Source organism: Cavia porcellus, unplaced genomic scaffold (genome assembly GCF_034190915.1).
Source record: "Cavia porcellus strain 051 isolate PalLab524CR breed Dunkin Hartley unplaced genomic scaffold, mCavPor4.1 scaffold_9, whole genome shotgun sequence".
Classification (NCBI taxonomy): domain Eukaryota; kingdom Metazoa; phylum Chordata; class Mammalia; order Rodentia; family Caviidae; genus Cavia; species Cavia porcellus.
Window position 1 is genome coordinate 84,950,120 of NW_026947492.1, and position 15,903 is coordinate 84,966,022.

A 15,903-nucleotide genomic window follows, 5' to 3' on the forward strand; every position below is an offset into this window, starting at 1 on the left:
ATACAGAGTAAATTTGAAAGTCAGTTTGCATGTAATTCACGGAAAAGGCAGAACTCTTACCATCCTGAGAATGCTTTCAGGCAAGCAACAAAATAGAGAACACAGTATGTCAGCGTCCTGATGGCACCTGATCTTCTATTTTCCTGGTTTGTTAGTGGAGAAGAAACAGTAGACTAATGAGACAGCTTCATAAAATGCATATATCCCACAGGGCGGGTAAAGCCCATGAAAACTCAGAAAGGGGGATCTGACAACTAAAGGGACTTTCTAGGTCCAGTAGCAGGCGACATTGCTTTCCTAGCAAAAGACACCCTGCCAATGTTTCTTGCTTGCTAATTATTGTCTAACAGACACTGAGTTTCTACGGAGGGGTGGTCTGACCATGAAACCCGAAGTACCGTTCTTGAATACAATGCCATATAATACGCTCACCCATATTTTTTTAAATTTTTAATTGTTTTTATTTTATTTTATTTTTTTACTCAGCCATATTTTTAATTGTGCCTAGTATCACTTTATCATCGAGTAGAAGTATCACATATGGAATTAACTCCATTAGGCCTGAAGATCCAAGAATGCTTCATATGAACATAGTGTGCTCCCTGCCATGTCTTTTATCTTGCTTCTTTTTACTATGACTGAAAAAGAAAGTAACATTCCTTTCTATGTTATCCTTATGTTGTAGGATACACCAACCCGAGTAGCTATGGCATTGAAACCCAATTTAGGCATATCCACGTTAGACAGGACGGAACAAAAATACTTCTGAGAAAAGCATGAAGTCAGACTTTAAATTGTCTAATTTGGAAAGGGAAGACTTTGCCACATGGCCAAGGGTTATAGAAATGAAGATGAGGGAATTCAATTTTATACAGGGAAATAATGTACTTTATTCTCTTTCATTTAATACATTACATTTAAGGTATATTAAGTTATATTATTTTAGCTGGATGTTTAGATGTGAAAGACTCCAAATGAGTCACAGATTAGAGTTTTTGTTTTCATTGAAAATCTTTTATCACTTTTAATTGACTTTCCTGTTCAGTCAGAGATATCCATGGTAACCGCGGATCTCTAGATTCCCCCGAATCCAATCATGATAAGATGTTCTCTAACCAAAAATGTGCTATTTGTCTTTTGGAGAGAAAAACTCTAATCTCCATGTTTTATTGAATTCTGAATGGCACAGCATCCTGGGGGATTGTTATTTGCTGTCAGAGAACTCTGATCCCTGATGGGTAGAGGTGTGATAGGCTTTCTATCTGACGAGGATGTTCTTTCCCTGAACAAGGGCTGGATTCTCCTCTGGAACCGTGAATATTCAGTTCCTTCCTTAGAACATAATGTAGGCTTCTACTAGAGAACAGAACTGCTTTTTTTCTTTCTTTATCTTCATGTGCTTCAAACCTGATCTGAACATTCAGGGCTCTTTGAAGTCAAAGCAAGCTCTAAACCCAGGACACTGATGTCCAGTGCAAAGATTCTCAGAATAAATGAGGCAGATGGAAACAAGTGTTAGGAGAAAAAGAGGTTGCACACTGAATATTTTGTCCTGTGCAGCCCTGTGCTGTCACTCTGTAAGTGAGTGCATCTTGGACACAAATCAGCAAAGCTGTAGCCAATGGAAAAAGAACGGGGGTGAATGTACACTCAGAAGCAACTGATGCAGTTGAACTCAATTTGGACTAAGGAGTGAATGCTCATGCATAAATATATTTGCTCACTCAGTCCCCATCCCAGATGCTAAGCTTGAGTCAGTTAACCTCCAGTCAGAGGGCATAAAACTTAATCTAGCACTTGTCATTTGTTATGGTTTGATAATCTTAATAGGATGTTAGAAACATTAGATTCACTTAGATTTTTGTCATTAAAACTCCTCAATTCCAGGATTAATGAGATTGATCGAGTGGATTTCTCATATTATGGTGTGTATAAAAACTAATTAAATCAAAATTTATATTAAAATGATGCATGCTGATCTCAAATTTTTCCATCCAACTACTACCAAATTGTGTTAAGCATCTGCATTGCTCCCATGTTAACTGTGAAAATGGTCCACCATCCAAAGGTTGAATTAACTGCTTTGAGCTTATCTGTATAGCTTGAAATAATCATAGAATATAATTTCTTTACATTTGAATGATTTAATCAAGCCTCAGCAAGATACAAAAAACTTATGGATTGATAGCTAAAATATGAAATATATAATTTGTCTAACATATGTCAAATTTACTTTCAAGTATTCAGAGCATTTAAATAATTATTACCACAGATGTATTTCATATGTATGAGACATGAATTACTTGTTCAAACACGTTCATGCAGATATAAAACCCCCAAATTAACTTATTAATCAGAAAAAATAAAAATACTGCTATGAAAATGCTGGAAGACAGTGACAAAAGTCTTCTTCTGATAAGACTTTGGATTGGATCAAGCTTGTTGCTGACTTTTGTTAAGATAATATTAGTTCAACACTTCCATACAAAATTTAGTGAACTACCCTAACTGGGCAAGATGGTGTACACCAGCACTTTGAGAGGCTGAGGCAGGTTTGTGAGTTCAAGTCCATGCTAGGCAACTTTGTGACCTATGACACCTTGCCTCAAAACATAAAGGGGTAGGAGTTGTTGGGGATGTACCTCAATGGGAAGCCCCTGGATTCAATCTTCAGAACAAAACCAAAGGAACGGACACACCTGTTCAGAGGAGGCACTGACATACTAATCTATCTTTATTATTTTTTCTAAATTTCATTATACTGACAACATCCTGAACAAGAGAGGAATATGGAGAATAATTCTACACAAACACACACACACACATAATAGCCTTACTATTGTACGTCAATCATGATTTGAAAATCTCTCTATTTTGCCTATGGAAAGGGAATATTCCTATCTACATGGGTTTTAGTTAATTCATTATTATTAAATATAAATTTAGATTTAATAATAAAGCAGTGAACAATCTTACATGTTTACTTGTGTTGACGGACAGAAAATGGATCTAAAAAGCATGAGTTTCACAAAAGCATTCTCAGGCTCATACACAGTGATGGCCATGTTGATATTAATTGTTTGGCTTTTCATAATTTGAAAACCTTCTCACAAAATATAGAAAAAAAGTGGTCCCGTTTGTCATAAATAAGGTGAACGCTGCTTTGATTTCAATTGCATATGATCAGAAATCAGCCCTGAGGTACACAAATGCTACCAAGGACACATGAGGGGACTCAGTCAAGAGCAGTTGTGTCAAATGGGCACTCAGATCCCACTGGAATTTTTGAGCATTGAAAGTGAGGCTATCAAGGGTATTTCTAAACCTTTAAACCCTTGTTTAATGAATGCACTTTCATTTTTGTAGTAAAACAACTTTATCATTATCATGATAGACTTTACCTTTCTATTCCACAAGACAAAATGCTTAGGGTCAAGGAAGGAGCTCAAGCTTAATAAAATATTGCTACATTTCTCAGTTAGAAAGGAAACTTTTCCATTCCTATTCATGTTTTAGTGTTTTATTTTAAAAAGTATGTTTTACTGAAATAAAGGCTTAAAAGGAAAAGTAATATTTAACCCACAACTATTCTCCATATTATATATTATCATGTAGATTTTAGGCAAGTATCTACATGTTTGCACATTGCAGAACAAATCTTTGAAAAGTATTAACTTTCTTCTAGTTAAACTAAAATTCTCATCAAATTGCTTAATTTCTTTTCTTGTACGAAGGACAATACTTGGCAAGAGACATTTTATGCCATCTATACAATTACTAATCTTATCTTACAAATAAAGAAACTCAGTTAAAACAAATTAATAAATACCAAAATAAGAATTCAAGCAACTCATCAAAGCCTTTGAGCTTTAGCCAATGCTCTGAGCCTGTCTTACACCAGACAGTCCTATAATCACAACTCAACTGGAGGATCTTCTCTTTCGCTTTCGAAAGTACAGGTTCACAGAAGAAACCAAAATCAGAGAACTGCATGCTGGGTTGTTCATTCTCTGCTACTGTGAGAAGCTCAAGTGATCCTAACTTTGAGGCACTGAGCTCTTGATCCTTAACAGGCTACAAACACAGCTTTCCGAATCTATGTCACATCAAGACAATATGTTTAGTAATGTTGGGTCACACTATTACTCCTCTTTGCTAATTGCTTTAGAATAAATTTTCTACACAAATTCTTCTCCTATTATTGTCATTATTATTATTATTATCATTTTGAGGCCAGGTCTCCCGTGTAGTTCAGATTTGCCTTGAACTCACTCTGCAGTTCATAGTGGCCTCAAACTCCTGGTGATCCTCCTGCCTCAAGTGCTGGGAAGACAGATGTAAGCTGCCATACCTGGCTGTCCTCCCACCAGACATTATGTTTTCTCAGCAGTAACATGACTTATATTGCAATAGAAGTCACAGGAAAAGAATAATTGGCATCCTAAAACACCAAGCTTAACACAACAAATTTCACCAAAAAGTCTCTCATGTTATGCTACCCACAGTAAATCAAACGGAGGGAACACTAGACGTGAGAAGAGGATGTCTTATTCAGTCACGTACTGGCCAGGGAGTCTTGCACAAATTGTTTAGAATCTGCATCTACTCAAAGGAGAGAGGAGAAAGAAAGAAAGAATGCATTTGGTCACCATTTTTGTTGAACATTAGGATCCCTACTGGGCAGCTGACAAAAAATGTCCAGGTTGTACCCTACAGGAATTAATCAGAATTTTAGGCATGGGATCCAGGTCTCCTTGGAATTCACTGTATTATTTGATACCTTTATGGAGTTCTTTCTAAGGTGAAAATAATTGGAGGATGAGTTGTATTTTATATAATACCTTATGATGATATAAAGCGCATCAAGAGAGGCTGTGGATATAAGCACAGAGGCATAAGCACCTGCTTGGCAAGCATAAGGTCATGAGTTCGATCCCCAGTACCAAAAAAACCCCTAAACAAGCAAAATGCATCAATCCTTGCTGACACACACATGCACACACTCATCATTTTTACTCTATTTTGCCAGAGATGCAAAAGCAATCTATTTTTATACTTTTATTTTAACCTGTATTCAACATTGTTTAACCTTTTCTCGCTTCCTTTTCCTTCTCTCTTGTCTACTCCAAAATATTGAAAATGGTATTTTGTCTTATATTTATAATTACCAGAGTATTAGGATTAATATACAAAACAAGGAAATCTAAGCAGTCAAAAATGTAATAATTTGTTCAAAGTTTCTTAGTTCTATGACATAACCCATCAACACAAAACAAAAAACTATCTTTCAAGTAACTATACTATTCCAGTACTCTACCAGAATATTTTAAAAACAAATTCCTATTCAGTCTGGGCTGTATTTCTTACTCATTGCATGAGGATGTGGGTCATTTCTCTAAATTTTTAATCAACAATTAGATTCAGCCAATTGTATTTTTTAATGCCAGCATTTTCCTTTTTTTATTAAAAAATTAAAAGAAAGAAGGAGATTAAGATAAAAGAGGACATAACAACATAAAAACACAAGTCAGAACAGAGCAATTTAAACAACACAGTGTTTCACCACAAGATAACCCGACATAACAGTAGCTACCATAGTGTCTCTTTCTTTGAAATCTTTGAGTATAACTTTGTATATTACAGCATCAAACACAATATGACAGTGTAAAACCATTCAAGAAAATGAAAGTGTTACAGGGTATTTAGAACCAACTAACAGAAAACAAACAATGGTTTCTATATTATCTCCTTGTCTATAAAAAATTTTGTTTATACTATCACATACAATAAAATCCAATAAGATACAACATGATAAACCAATGGAGACAGAAGAACAAAAGCTTCATGGGACTTCAAAATAAGATGATATTACATCAGCAGTAGCTATTATATTGTCTTGTTTTCTTCAAAATAACTGTTCATACCATCACAGACATTAAAAGCAAACAACCCAGAATAGAATCATTCCAATTAATGAAAGCATTATAAGGCTTCAAAGCAATATAATGGGGAATCATATTTACCACACACTTTTATGTATTCTTATCATTTCTTGCACTAGGGAAACTATTCGGTATTTATACATGTGAGTTTGATTTATTTCGCTTATGAGTATGGTCTCAAGCTGCGCCCATTTATTTATAAATATCTCAATGTGATCATTCTTTATAGTTGAGTAGTACTCCTTGTAAAAAATACAACTTTTTTATCCATTCCTCAGTTGATGGACACTTAGGTTGTTTCCAAGTTCTGGCTATTACAAACTGTGCTGCTATAAACTGTGTTATGATGTTTTCAGTTTTTCTGGGCATATGCATAGAAATGGAATAGCTGGAACAAATGGGACTTCCAATCCCAGCTTTTTGAGAAATCACCAGACTGACCTCCACAATGGTTGCATCAGTCTATACTCTCACCAACAGTGCAGGAGAGTTCCTTTTTCCCCACAGCCTCTCCAGCACTTGTTGTTGATGGTTTTCTTGAGCCTGGCCATTCTTTCACAAGTGAGATGGAATCTCAATGTGGTTTTAATTTGCATTTCTCTAATGAGTAATGATGATGAACATTTTTTCATGTTTATTTACCATTTGTATTTTTTCATCTGAGAAGTGTGTATTCATCTCAGATGCCCATTTTTGGATTGGATCTTTGAATTTTGGAGGTCTGGTTTTTTTTTTTTTTTTTTTTTTTTTTTTTTTAATTCTTTATATGTTTTAGACAGAAGTCCTTTGCCTGAGGGACATTTCTCAAAGATTTTTTTCCCAGTTTGTGGGTTTTCTTTTCACTATCCTGGAGATTTCTTTTGACGTGCAGAAACTTTTTAATAAGAGGCAATCCCAGTTATTGATTCTGGGAAGTATTTCCCGTACGATTTGATTCCTGTTCATGAATTCTCTACCTACCCCTATGTCTTCAAGGTTTTTACCTAATTTGCCTTCCAACAAGTGTTTCTGATTTAATATTCAGATCTTTGATCCATTTAGATTTTAATTTAGTATATGGTGATAGGCATGGGTCTAGTTTTAGTTTTCGGCATGTGGAGAGCCAATGCTAGCATTTTCTAAAACATTTTAATCAATTACCAAAGCTATTAATTAATTAATTAACATACAAATAACATGTTACATAACTTTAAAAGTACCTTCTGTGCTTGGCTATCCGTATCTATTCATGATCAACCCAGACTGCAACAGATTCAAAAGCCACAGCAAATGCACCCTGCCTGCTGACAGCCACTCTGCACCGGGCTCTTTACCTTGGCAGGCTTCTGCGCATCCATGGTCTCTCTGAACTTCTCCTGCACGGTGGCTGCGAGCTGACAGAGCAAGGCACCATTATCCAGCTTCTCCATGAAAGTCTCTGCCGTAATCTCCTTCCCTGAAACAGCAAGCAGAGCTTCAGACAAGCATAAGTATTCCAACAGGAACGCCAGATTCGTGCTGAAGAACATGTTTGATACAATTTTTATCACCAAGCTTTCTCTTCCAGATGAGTGACTCATGTCACCTAGGAACTCACCATGAAGAATGATTTCTTGGCAATTTTATGGCTTTCACCTAGTGGCAAGAATGTCAGTGTTTTAGATTTTCATAATAGAGTTCTAGCAGCATCTCATTAAAGTTTCACATAAAAGGCAACAAATAATATCTTAGGTCAATGAGTCCCATCAGTGAGGATGCAACCACACCAGTCCTCAAAACTTCAAGAACAAGCTTTAGCAGGGATCATACAACTTTCCCTCTCTCATGCAGTCCCGACCCTGGCAGGCCATTCCATGACCATGACCCACAAGCAGAGATGTAATTTTATGTAGGTACACATGCATGACTACAGACAGAAACACTACCATTGTCCTTAGATTCACAGTGTATAAAAAATCAACCATCACTGACAAGTTTAACAGCAAGGCCAATGCCTAAAACCATATTTCTAAATTCCACTGATCTGATTTTCCTGATTAAGATAACACAAGTAAAATGGATGCAGCTGATAAACTCTGTAAAAAAGATCCTTTTTAATTATTGCCTTTCCCATGGTATAGCCCTTGAGCTACAAAATTACGATGGTCAGATCTGCGTTTATTTTCTCTCCTCCCAATTAACATCCCAGCTTCAACTACTGCTCTTATAAGCACAAATCACAGTTGATTGTGTTCAACATTTAGCTGGATGTCCATTAAGGGTAATTTTTTTTTTCTTATAGAGCTTTTAAAATATATTTTTCTTCCCTGTTTCCTTCCATTCATTTTGTAACAGCTTTCTTGAGGTATACTTTATATAGCTTCCAATTCACCCACTTAAAATATATATTTTCATGGCTTTTAGTATATTCAGAGTTGTGTAGTCATCACCATAATTTGAGAGCATTTTTATGTCCCCCCAAAGAAACCTGACACCTCCAGCTGCCACCCCTGGTCCCTCCACTCTCCAGCTCTATAAATACAATCATTAATTACTTTCTTATATGATCCCTTGCAACCCGTCTCTCCCATTCACTCTCCTTCACTTGATTTCTTAGTTTTCTAAGTTTCAGAATACTTCATCTTTATTGTCTTAATTTCCTGTACCTTGGGAGTCACAAGTCCTGTATATTCACGCTTCCATTTGTCATGATGTAGTCATACTAAAAATCCTTCATGATCTGATACCTAATCCTCTAGAGTGAGAGCAATGACTATTCCGTGGGTCCTCAGTTTTTATTTAGGGTGCACACCACGGTCACTGCTAAATTAACATGTCAGACATCATCCTCACTGGGGAGTTCTTCCCTCGGACTTTCTTCCCTTCCCTAATCTCCTTTTCTACCTCTGAAATCTATACACTTTTCCTGGCATTCAAAAGCCTCTCTGTGTGCCTCTAACCCTCCTTCTAATCTCACATCTCTGTAATCTGCAAGTGTATCATAGCCCTTCCCACCTCTCCTCACAGACCTTTCGGTTTCTATGGCTACACTTTTGTTCTTCTGTCTCCAGTGGCCGTCCTTCTTTCTGCAGGGGCAAATTTTATGTTTGCTGTAATCACAGACGACTCTACAAAGAGACTTCCCTGGGCTTACTGACCTCTTTTATATAGTCATTTTCATAAATGTCGTTTATTTTGACACGGACCAACCATTTTATTTTCTATCGTGAGTAATGTGTTTTGTATAAATTTCTTCTCTTCCTCAGTATGAGAAGAATATCTAGGGCTACCATGTTTTGTAATCTCCTACAGAGATGGGCCTAACATCACTCAGACATGGTCACTTAGTGGTGTGTTCTGAAAACATGGCAATTAATGAAGAAACAGACTACTGGGCATCTTTGACAAAATAATGTGCATATTTCTTTTATGAAAAGTAGGTAAGTTAAAATGTAAAAATAAGTATTTTAAAATTTTAGGCTGAGATCCCCACAAGCACCATAGTTCCATTCCACAAATCCATGAAATACAAATAACCCAATGAGAGCCACAGATGAGCTATTTATTAAGCTGACAATATTTAATAGCTTTGAATTTTCAGAACCATTCTGCTCAAGTTGGATCTTTTTCCAGTTTTAGGGGGAATGGATGGGTGAAAAGAATTACTTCTAATGCTTCCCCCTACCGGATATCCACGTTGAGCCCCTGCTTAAGACAATGGGTTCTGCAGGTGGTAAAACATCAGAGCTCTAAATATTCATGACAGAGGTTAGTCTGTGCAAATCTACTTTTATTTCAGAATTGTGGGCAGCACGACTCAATCCAGAAATGAACGTAACGGTCTCACAATACAAAAAGCCAACGTACCAGATTGTAGTGTTCATTTATTGTATTGGCCTGCAGTGACAAATAATAAGAAACGAGTTGTTTTCAAAATGGTTTGATAAGTAAATATGAAAATATTTTATTAAATTTAGTATTTCATTCGAATGTACTTAAATCTCAAGACAGGTAAACATCACACTCAGCTGTTGAGCAATTTCTTTGTAAGTTAATTATACGACTTTCTACATTTGGAAGGTAACTAGGTATTCCGATGTCATTAAGTTCCAAACTTATTTAAAGATCCATTCACAATTATAAATTATAAGATGATTACAATAAACTTAAAAGAACTTAAAATTATGAAAGGAAGGAAAGACTTTCATTAAAAATTCATGAACAATTTACTAAAAGGTATGAGTTGTATGTTTTGTCCTTTATACCTTAGGACTTTTAGTTACCCTGCTTTTCGTGCATACTTGAAAAGTTTCCACTGAACATCTGCATCTAATGAAAAATATATTAGGTGTCAATTTTCAATTCTGTATATTTTATGGTTTGAAAAGGTGAGATTTTTTTTTTGGCTCAAACAGAGACTGTTACATACTTTATAGTTGGAATGTACTGCCTCAAGTGAAGGAAAAATGCAAAACTGAGAAGTTAAAAAAAACTTTACATGTAATATATTTTCCATCCTACCATGAAGAATCCTTAAATATACATCTTAAATGTACTGCATAATTGTAAGAAATCAAATTTAATCTTCTTGTGGGATGATATATCACTTCACTCTTTATTGCACTGATCTTATGAAAAATGATCAAATGAAAAAAGCAGAATATAAAATTAGATTTCAACAGAGCAAATGCAAGAAAAATTCAGGCTATAAAGAACTAATTACAAGTTTTTAAATAAAAGTCTTAAAACTTTAAGTATATCGCATAGGACCAGATCTTTAATATACATTGGTTTGGTTTTAATGTACATTGGTTGGTTTCACACGTCAGATTACAAATACAGGAAGTAGAAATGCTAGAACCAAAGAATTATTTCCTTCCCAGCTGCATTCTTTGAAAGTTCCTGGCATGTTCAGAGGAATAAAGGGGAGTAAGTAGGTATAATGAAATCATCTTGAAGTTGTGAACTGCACAGAGTTGTAAAAACTATTGATCTGAAGATCAATCTAAAATATACTAGCCTGGATGGAAGTACCATCTTCACCTCCTGCACTCATGATTATCAAGTTTGATCTTCATGACATCAATTTAGTCATGACTGACAACTCCCCAGTTCAGATCAGGTACATGATTCAATATGCAAGTTAGTTATTTCTCCTGAAATCATTAGCGCTCCATGATAGGAGAGAAATTGCCACCAGAAAGTTAAATCAAGCAACTAAAATCAGCAGATACTCATCCATATCACTACATTCCTTTCAGAAATACATCTGCCATAATTTCCACAAAGACTAAGTATCAATATCTAAAGTATTTTACACTGGAGCCACCTGGGAAAAATTCATTTTATCTTCTGTAGTGCTGCGAAGGAAATTTTCCACAACAAAATAGCAGCACTGAGTTCTCAGAGGCATGATTGTATCTAATGATTGTGTTTAATATTTATTACTCTGTATCAGATGCTGTTTTAAACCCTTTGCTTGTACATGTATTTCATGAGATTGTAAAGTGAATGCTATAATTTCACCTTTGCATAGATAAGAAAACCTAGGGGCACAGATCAGGTAACTGACATTCTCTTATAGAGGAATCTCTGACTTTGACCCAGAAGTCTGAGGTTAGTGTCTCTGCTTTCACCTATGTATAACTCCTTAAATCTTTGCTGGGTACAAAAATGACTGTTCCCTTTAACAATGTGTTCTTCCAAATCCAGTTGTTTTATTCTCTGCAGAAATATCCCACAAAGATTTTCAAGAAAAAGAACACCCTGAAATGAAGCAATGATGCTGAGGAAGATTACCCTGGAGTCTGGAGAAGGTCCTCTTCCGATGTTTGATTTGATTACAGAACCAAGAGGCTCCCTGTTAGAGCTCTACGGAGAGTCCAGGTCTGGTCCTGTGGGGCTTGCTCATCTTCCCACTGTCCCTCTGTGCTCCGTGTGTTTCTCACACTGCAGAACTCAACTCATTTACCATCCTGAATTCAAATTATTCCGATTTTTTTTTCTGTTGGCACATTGTAGCCATAGTGATCACATTCATCCAAGGGAATTTGTGCCTGTACATGATGTATCCTTCTTCTCCCACTGCCTTCCACACCCTTCTCTTTTTTTCCTTATTGAAATCGAAGTTTGAAAGTTGTGAGACAGGAACTGATTCATGATATCTAGAAACCCTAGACCAATGCCCGTGATATAAATGAAAGTGCCTGCTTTATACCTATGTATATAACAAATGGGTCCTGTTAGAAATCAGGTACACTAACTACTCCGAAAGGCATAAGCTTGTGAACATGAATTTGACTCTTCAAACTTTCGAACAAGCATAAGATAATAACCTTTCAAAGGATTTTTATGGACGATATCAAGAATACAGGAAACTTATAGGATTTACTAATCCTATAAGAAAAACAGCACAAGCTGTTCTAAACTCATTAGATAACAGTTGTAGTTGACCAACCCCAATAGATATTTAATTTTTAATGTTGAAAACTACTCTAAGAATTAACTGAAAAAATGAAAACTGATCATCTTAAATTAAAATGACTTAATTTTCTTTTAGGTTCATGTAGAAAACTCAGAGAAGGGCAGAACAATCACTGTGACATCAAGTTGGAGAGTGTATTTTCTAGTACAAATACAATAAAATCAGTATAACTACCTTTTAAATATAACTTACACTTTATTCACTTTGTGAGTATATCAAAGCACCTAAGCATTCCACAAGTCTCCAATATTTGAAAATAATGTCAAATTTTATTATTAACAACTGTCATCTTGCCTCAAAGGTACACTTCCATGTGATTCATGTAGTATTACTGAACAAGACCATATATACGTATATGGGACTTGGGGTGCTGTTGTGTTTGCAGGGGTGGGGACTGGACCCAGGGCTTTGCACAGGATATATCTGGAGCTATATCTCCAGAACTTAGACAAAATGAATAGTAGATCAAGACTAACATTTTCAAATTATTTAAAAAATATAAGTGAAGGAAAAACTTTGAGAACATTCATGTTAATGTGATCCTTTAGAAGCTAAGTCAACAATAATCCTCAAATGTCCATCAGCACGCATATAGTTAGAAGAATGTGCCCAATTCATTTGAATACCAGATGGGGGCTCTAATCTGGGGCTGTTGACTTAACATCATATTGTTTGCTCAAAATAAAAATTCAGCTTTCCCCAAGATTTACTGTATAACATTAACGTGCCAGTATGTCATGAGGATACAGTTAAGTAACAAATAATCATTAGTGTGTCACTGAACAAAATTAATAAAACACAGGGCCTAGAATAAAGACAGAATGTATGACACAGGAAAAGGGCCAAATATACATTTCATAGGGATGGATGATAAGGATCTTTCTGCCCTTTTTATGTCTTTTCTGAATGTTTGACTTAACACTGGAATAGAAAGAGTATTTTCCATAAGATTAGTTGATAAACTCAAAGATATATGAAAAGTCAGAACATATTACACGACATTCTCGTGAGTCCGGTTGTGGTACCCTTTCAGTCATCCAGCTACTGCTCCCTGGTCTCAGCTTTACTGGTTGACTTACAACAAGCCAACCAGTATTTTACATTCCAGTCTATAAATTTAGCTGGCAGACAGCTTGCTACTGTTCATTTAACTCTGTGTCTAGCAGTCAGTCTAGGGTGGGATGTGTGATTGTTACTGATTAAATAAGTATATAGTGCTTGAAAATTACACATAATAGCTACCTCTGGGCATGAATATGAAAATTGGTCTATGAACCAAGGTAATCATTTTCTTCTCCATCCAATAATTGTGTGCGTCAAAAACATCTAAATATGATTTGAGTCCTCTCTAAAAATTACATTTTTAAACTGATATCATGTAAAATCAGAACATCTGAATTTAGAATCACTAATACCCCCTTGGAAAAATAATAATTATATATTAGACCATCCTTGCACAATTAAGACCACTTATCACAATAGTAAAACCTAATTATATACTTTAACTTACTAGGCAAATTTCCACTTCACCAAAGAATTAGGATACTTTATATTGAGATGGGACCAACTTTAAACTACTCTTAAGACATCTCTAACGTTCAGGTAGATTAAAAAGTAACCTTTGAAAATTCACAAATTGAAAGTCCACAAAAATTTCTGCGGTAACAAAATGGCTAGGAATCATTTTACTTTAGCTTTAATTGTTCCATTTCAAAAATGTGTGATTATTTAGTGTACCTATCACATGTAAGGCAAAGGCTACATATTTATTCCTCCTTTCCTTGGTAACATCCCTCTAGTATATAATCGTGTGCTTTCCTACTTGCAAATGTTCTGCCAGTTTAAATGATCTCAAATCATTGGACTCCTCTCTGTTATCATGAAAGCATTCATTTATAATAAATACTCAATCTGCTTTTTATGAACCCAAGTCAATTTAAAGGTGATACTTTACTTGAGATTCTTTCAGAATTCTTTCAAGAAAACTTCACAGTCATTGATTTAAATTGTTTTATAACTATTAATACTTTTGCATACAGTCTTATTCTTCAAAAGGTCATTTATCTATATAAATCTTCTTTTCCTTGTTTGAGCAGAGTGATGACCTGAGCTGCCCCTAACTAAATACCAAGAGCTATGTTTCTTGGAAACTTAAGATTTCTGGAACTGGAAAGGATATTAGAGGTCACAGACTCCAGCCCCTTCGTTTCATGGCTGAGGACACTGAGCCCAAAGCAGATAGCTGAGTGACTTTGGGCAAGTTTCCTGCTAAATGGTAGAGCCAGAATCAGGAGCCAGGTCTCCTGATGCCCAGTTAGGAGCCAGACCTCCTGACTCTGAATTCAAGATCTTTCCATTACACACACTGTCTCTGTTCTCTGAAGCCGTGGGAGGCTGCTCACACTGACCACACTACCTTGTAAATGATCGCACTGCCTAAATACAATGCTTCTGATGACAAGTCATGGGATGCCTGGGGCACACCTGTGTAATTAGGCTGTGCTTTAATTAACCACTTGCTCCTCTGACTGGGACATCTCAGTGCCCCCTCCTAATCATGCTGTGAATGACAAGCTCCTCACCGTGCTCCTCAGAGCAGTATGTGACATACCCCCCAGTAATCCTCTGGAGACTCCTTCTTCCCATGAGGCTGACATTGGCTTTCTTCAGCTCTTCAGTATGAAACTCCTTCCTGCCTAAGCCTATGTCCACCAGTCCCTAAACGTGCTTACCGTCTGCCTTGTCTGGATAGCTATCCATCTTTCCTCAGGTCTCAGTTTAAATCTAAGTCCCTTAGAGAGGATGCCCCCCTAAGCCTTCGAGTATGTTGTCCTAAGCCCATCCATTTCACATTCTAATGGAAGCCTAGATCCTTCAGAGTTTGTAACAAGGTCAATGACTGACAGGTTAAATGACCTGTGTTCCTTTGCAAACTCTATGCTTTGCAAAACTTGCTGCTGTGTCTATTTTTAATCATCATACTAGCCCCTAGTACCTGCAGTTACGCTTTTATGGAGCAGTTAAGAGACAGAGACAAAGAGAGACAGAGAGAGAGAGAGAGAGAGAGAGAGAGAGAGAGAGAGAGAGAGAAAGAAAGAGAAAGAAAGAAAGGAAGAAAGAAAGAAAGAAAGAAAGAAAGAAAGAAAGAAAGAAAGAAAGAAGAGAGGGAGAGGTAAAGCCATTAGTGCTAGTGAGGGAAGGCCGCTGGAGACTGCAAGGAACCTCCAAGGAGACAAAGCCGAGGAGTCACTTCTATGGGATTGGGATGGGGTGGAGTGTACGCTAGTGGACAAGTCATCATGTTGGGAGAGGACTGGAGGATTTTTTTGTCATAGAGTGAAGACTATCTGAATGGGCAGTGTCACAAAGGGGATTGGAGGACCTTTCGCGAGTGCACAAAAGGGAGACACAAAGTTCATTGTTTTGGGACCAGAAGACAGCACAAGAGTTAGTGCAGGACAGGTGAGCTGTTGTTTTAGGGGTCAGCACCACGATGGACTGGCCATGTAGAACCTGCAG

The 15,903-nt window shown here is 36.5% G+C and overlaps 1 protein-coding gene across 4 annotated transcripts in view; it reads right to left on the bottom strand.

Annotated features, from left to right (window-relative positions):
• The window catches only part of Gas2 (growth arrest specific 2), a 123,825-nt gene that overhangs the window by 97,519 nt on the left and 10,403 nt on the right, over positions 1–15,903 (bottom strand). For all 4 annotated transcript variants that reach the window (XM_063256773.1, XM_023562969.2, XM_013147276.3 and 1 more), the window contains one exon: positions 7,256–7,377. In XM_063256773.1, the coding sequence (XP_063112843.1) occupies positions 7,256–7,377 (122 nt within the window). The remainder of the gene's footprint in view (positions 1–7,255; positions 7,378–15,903) is intronic.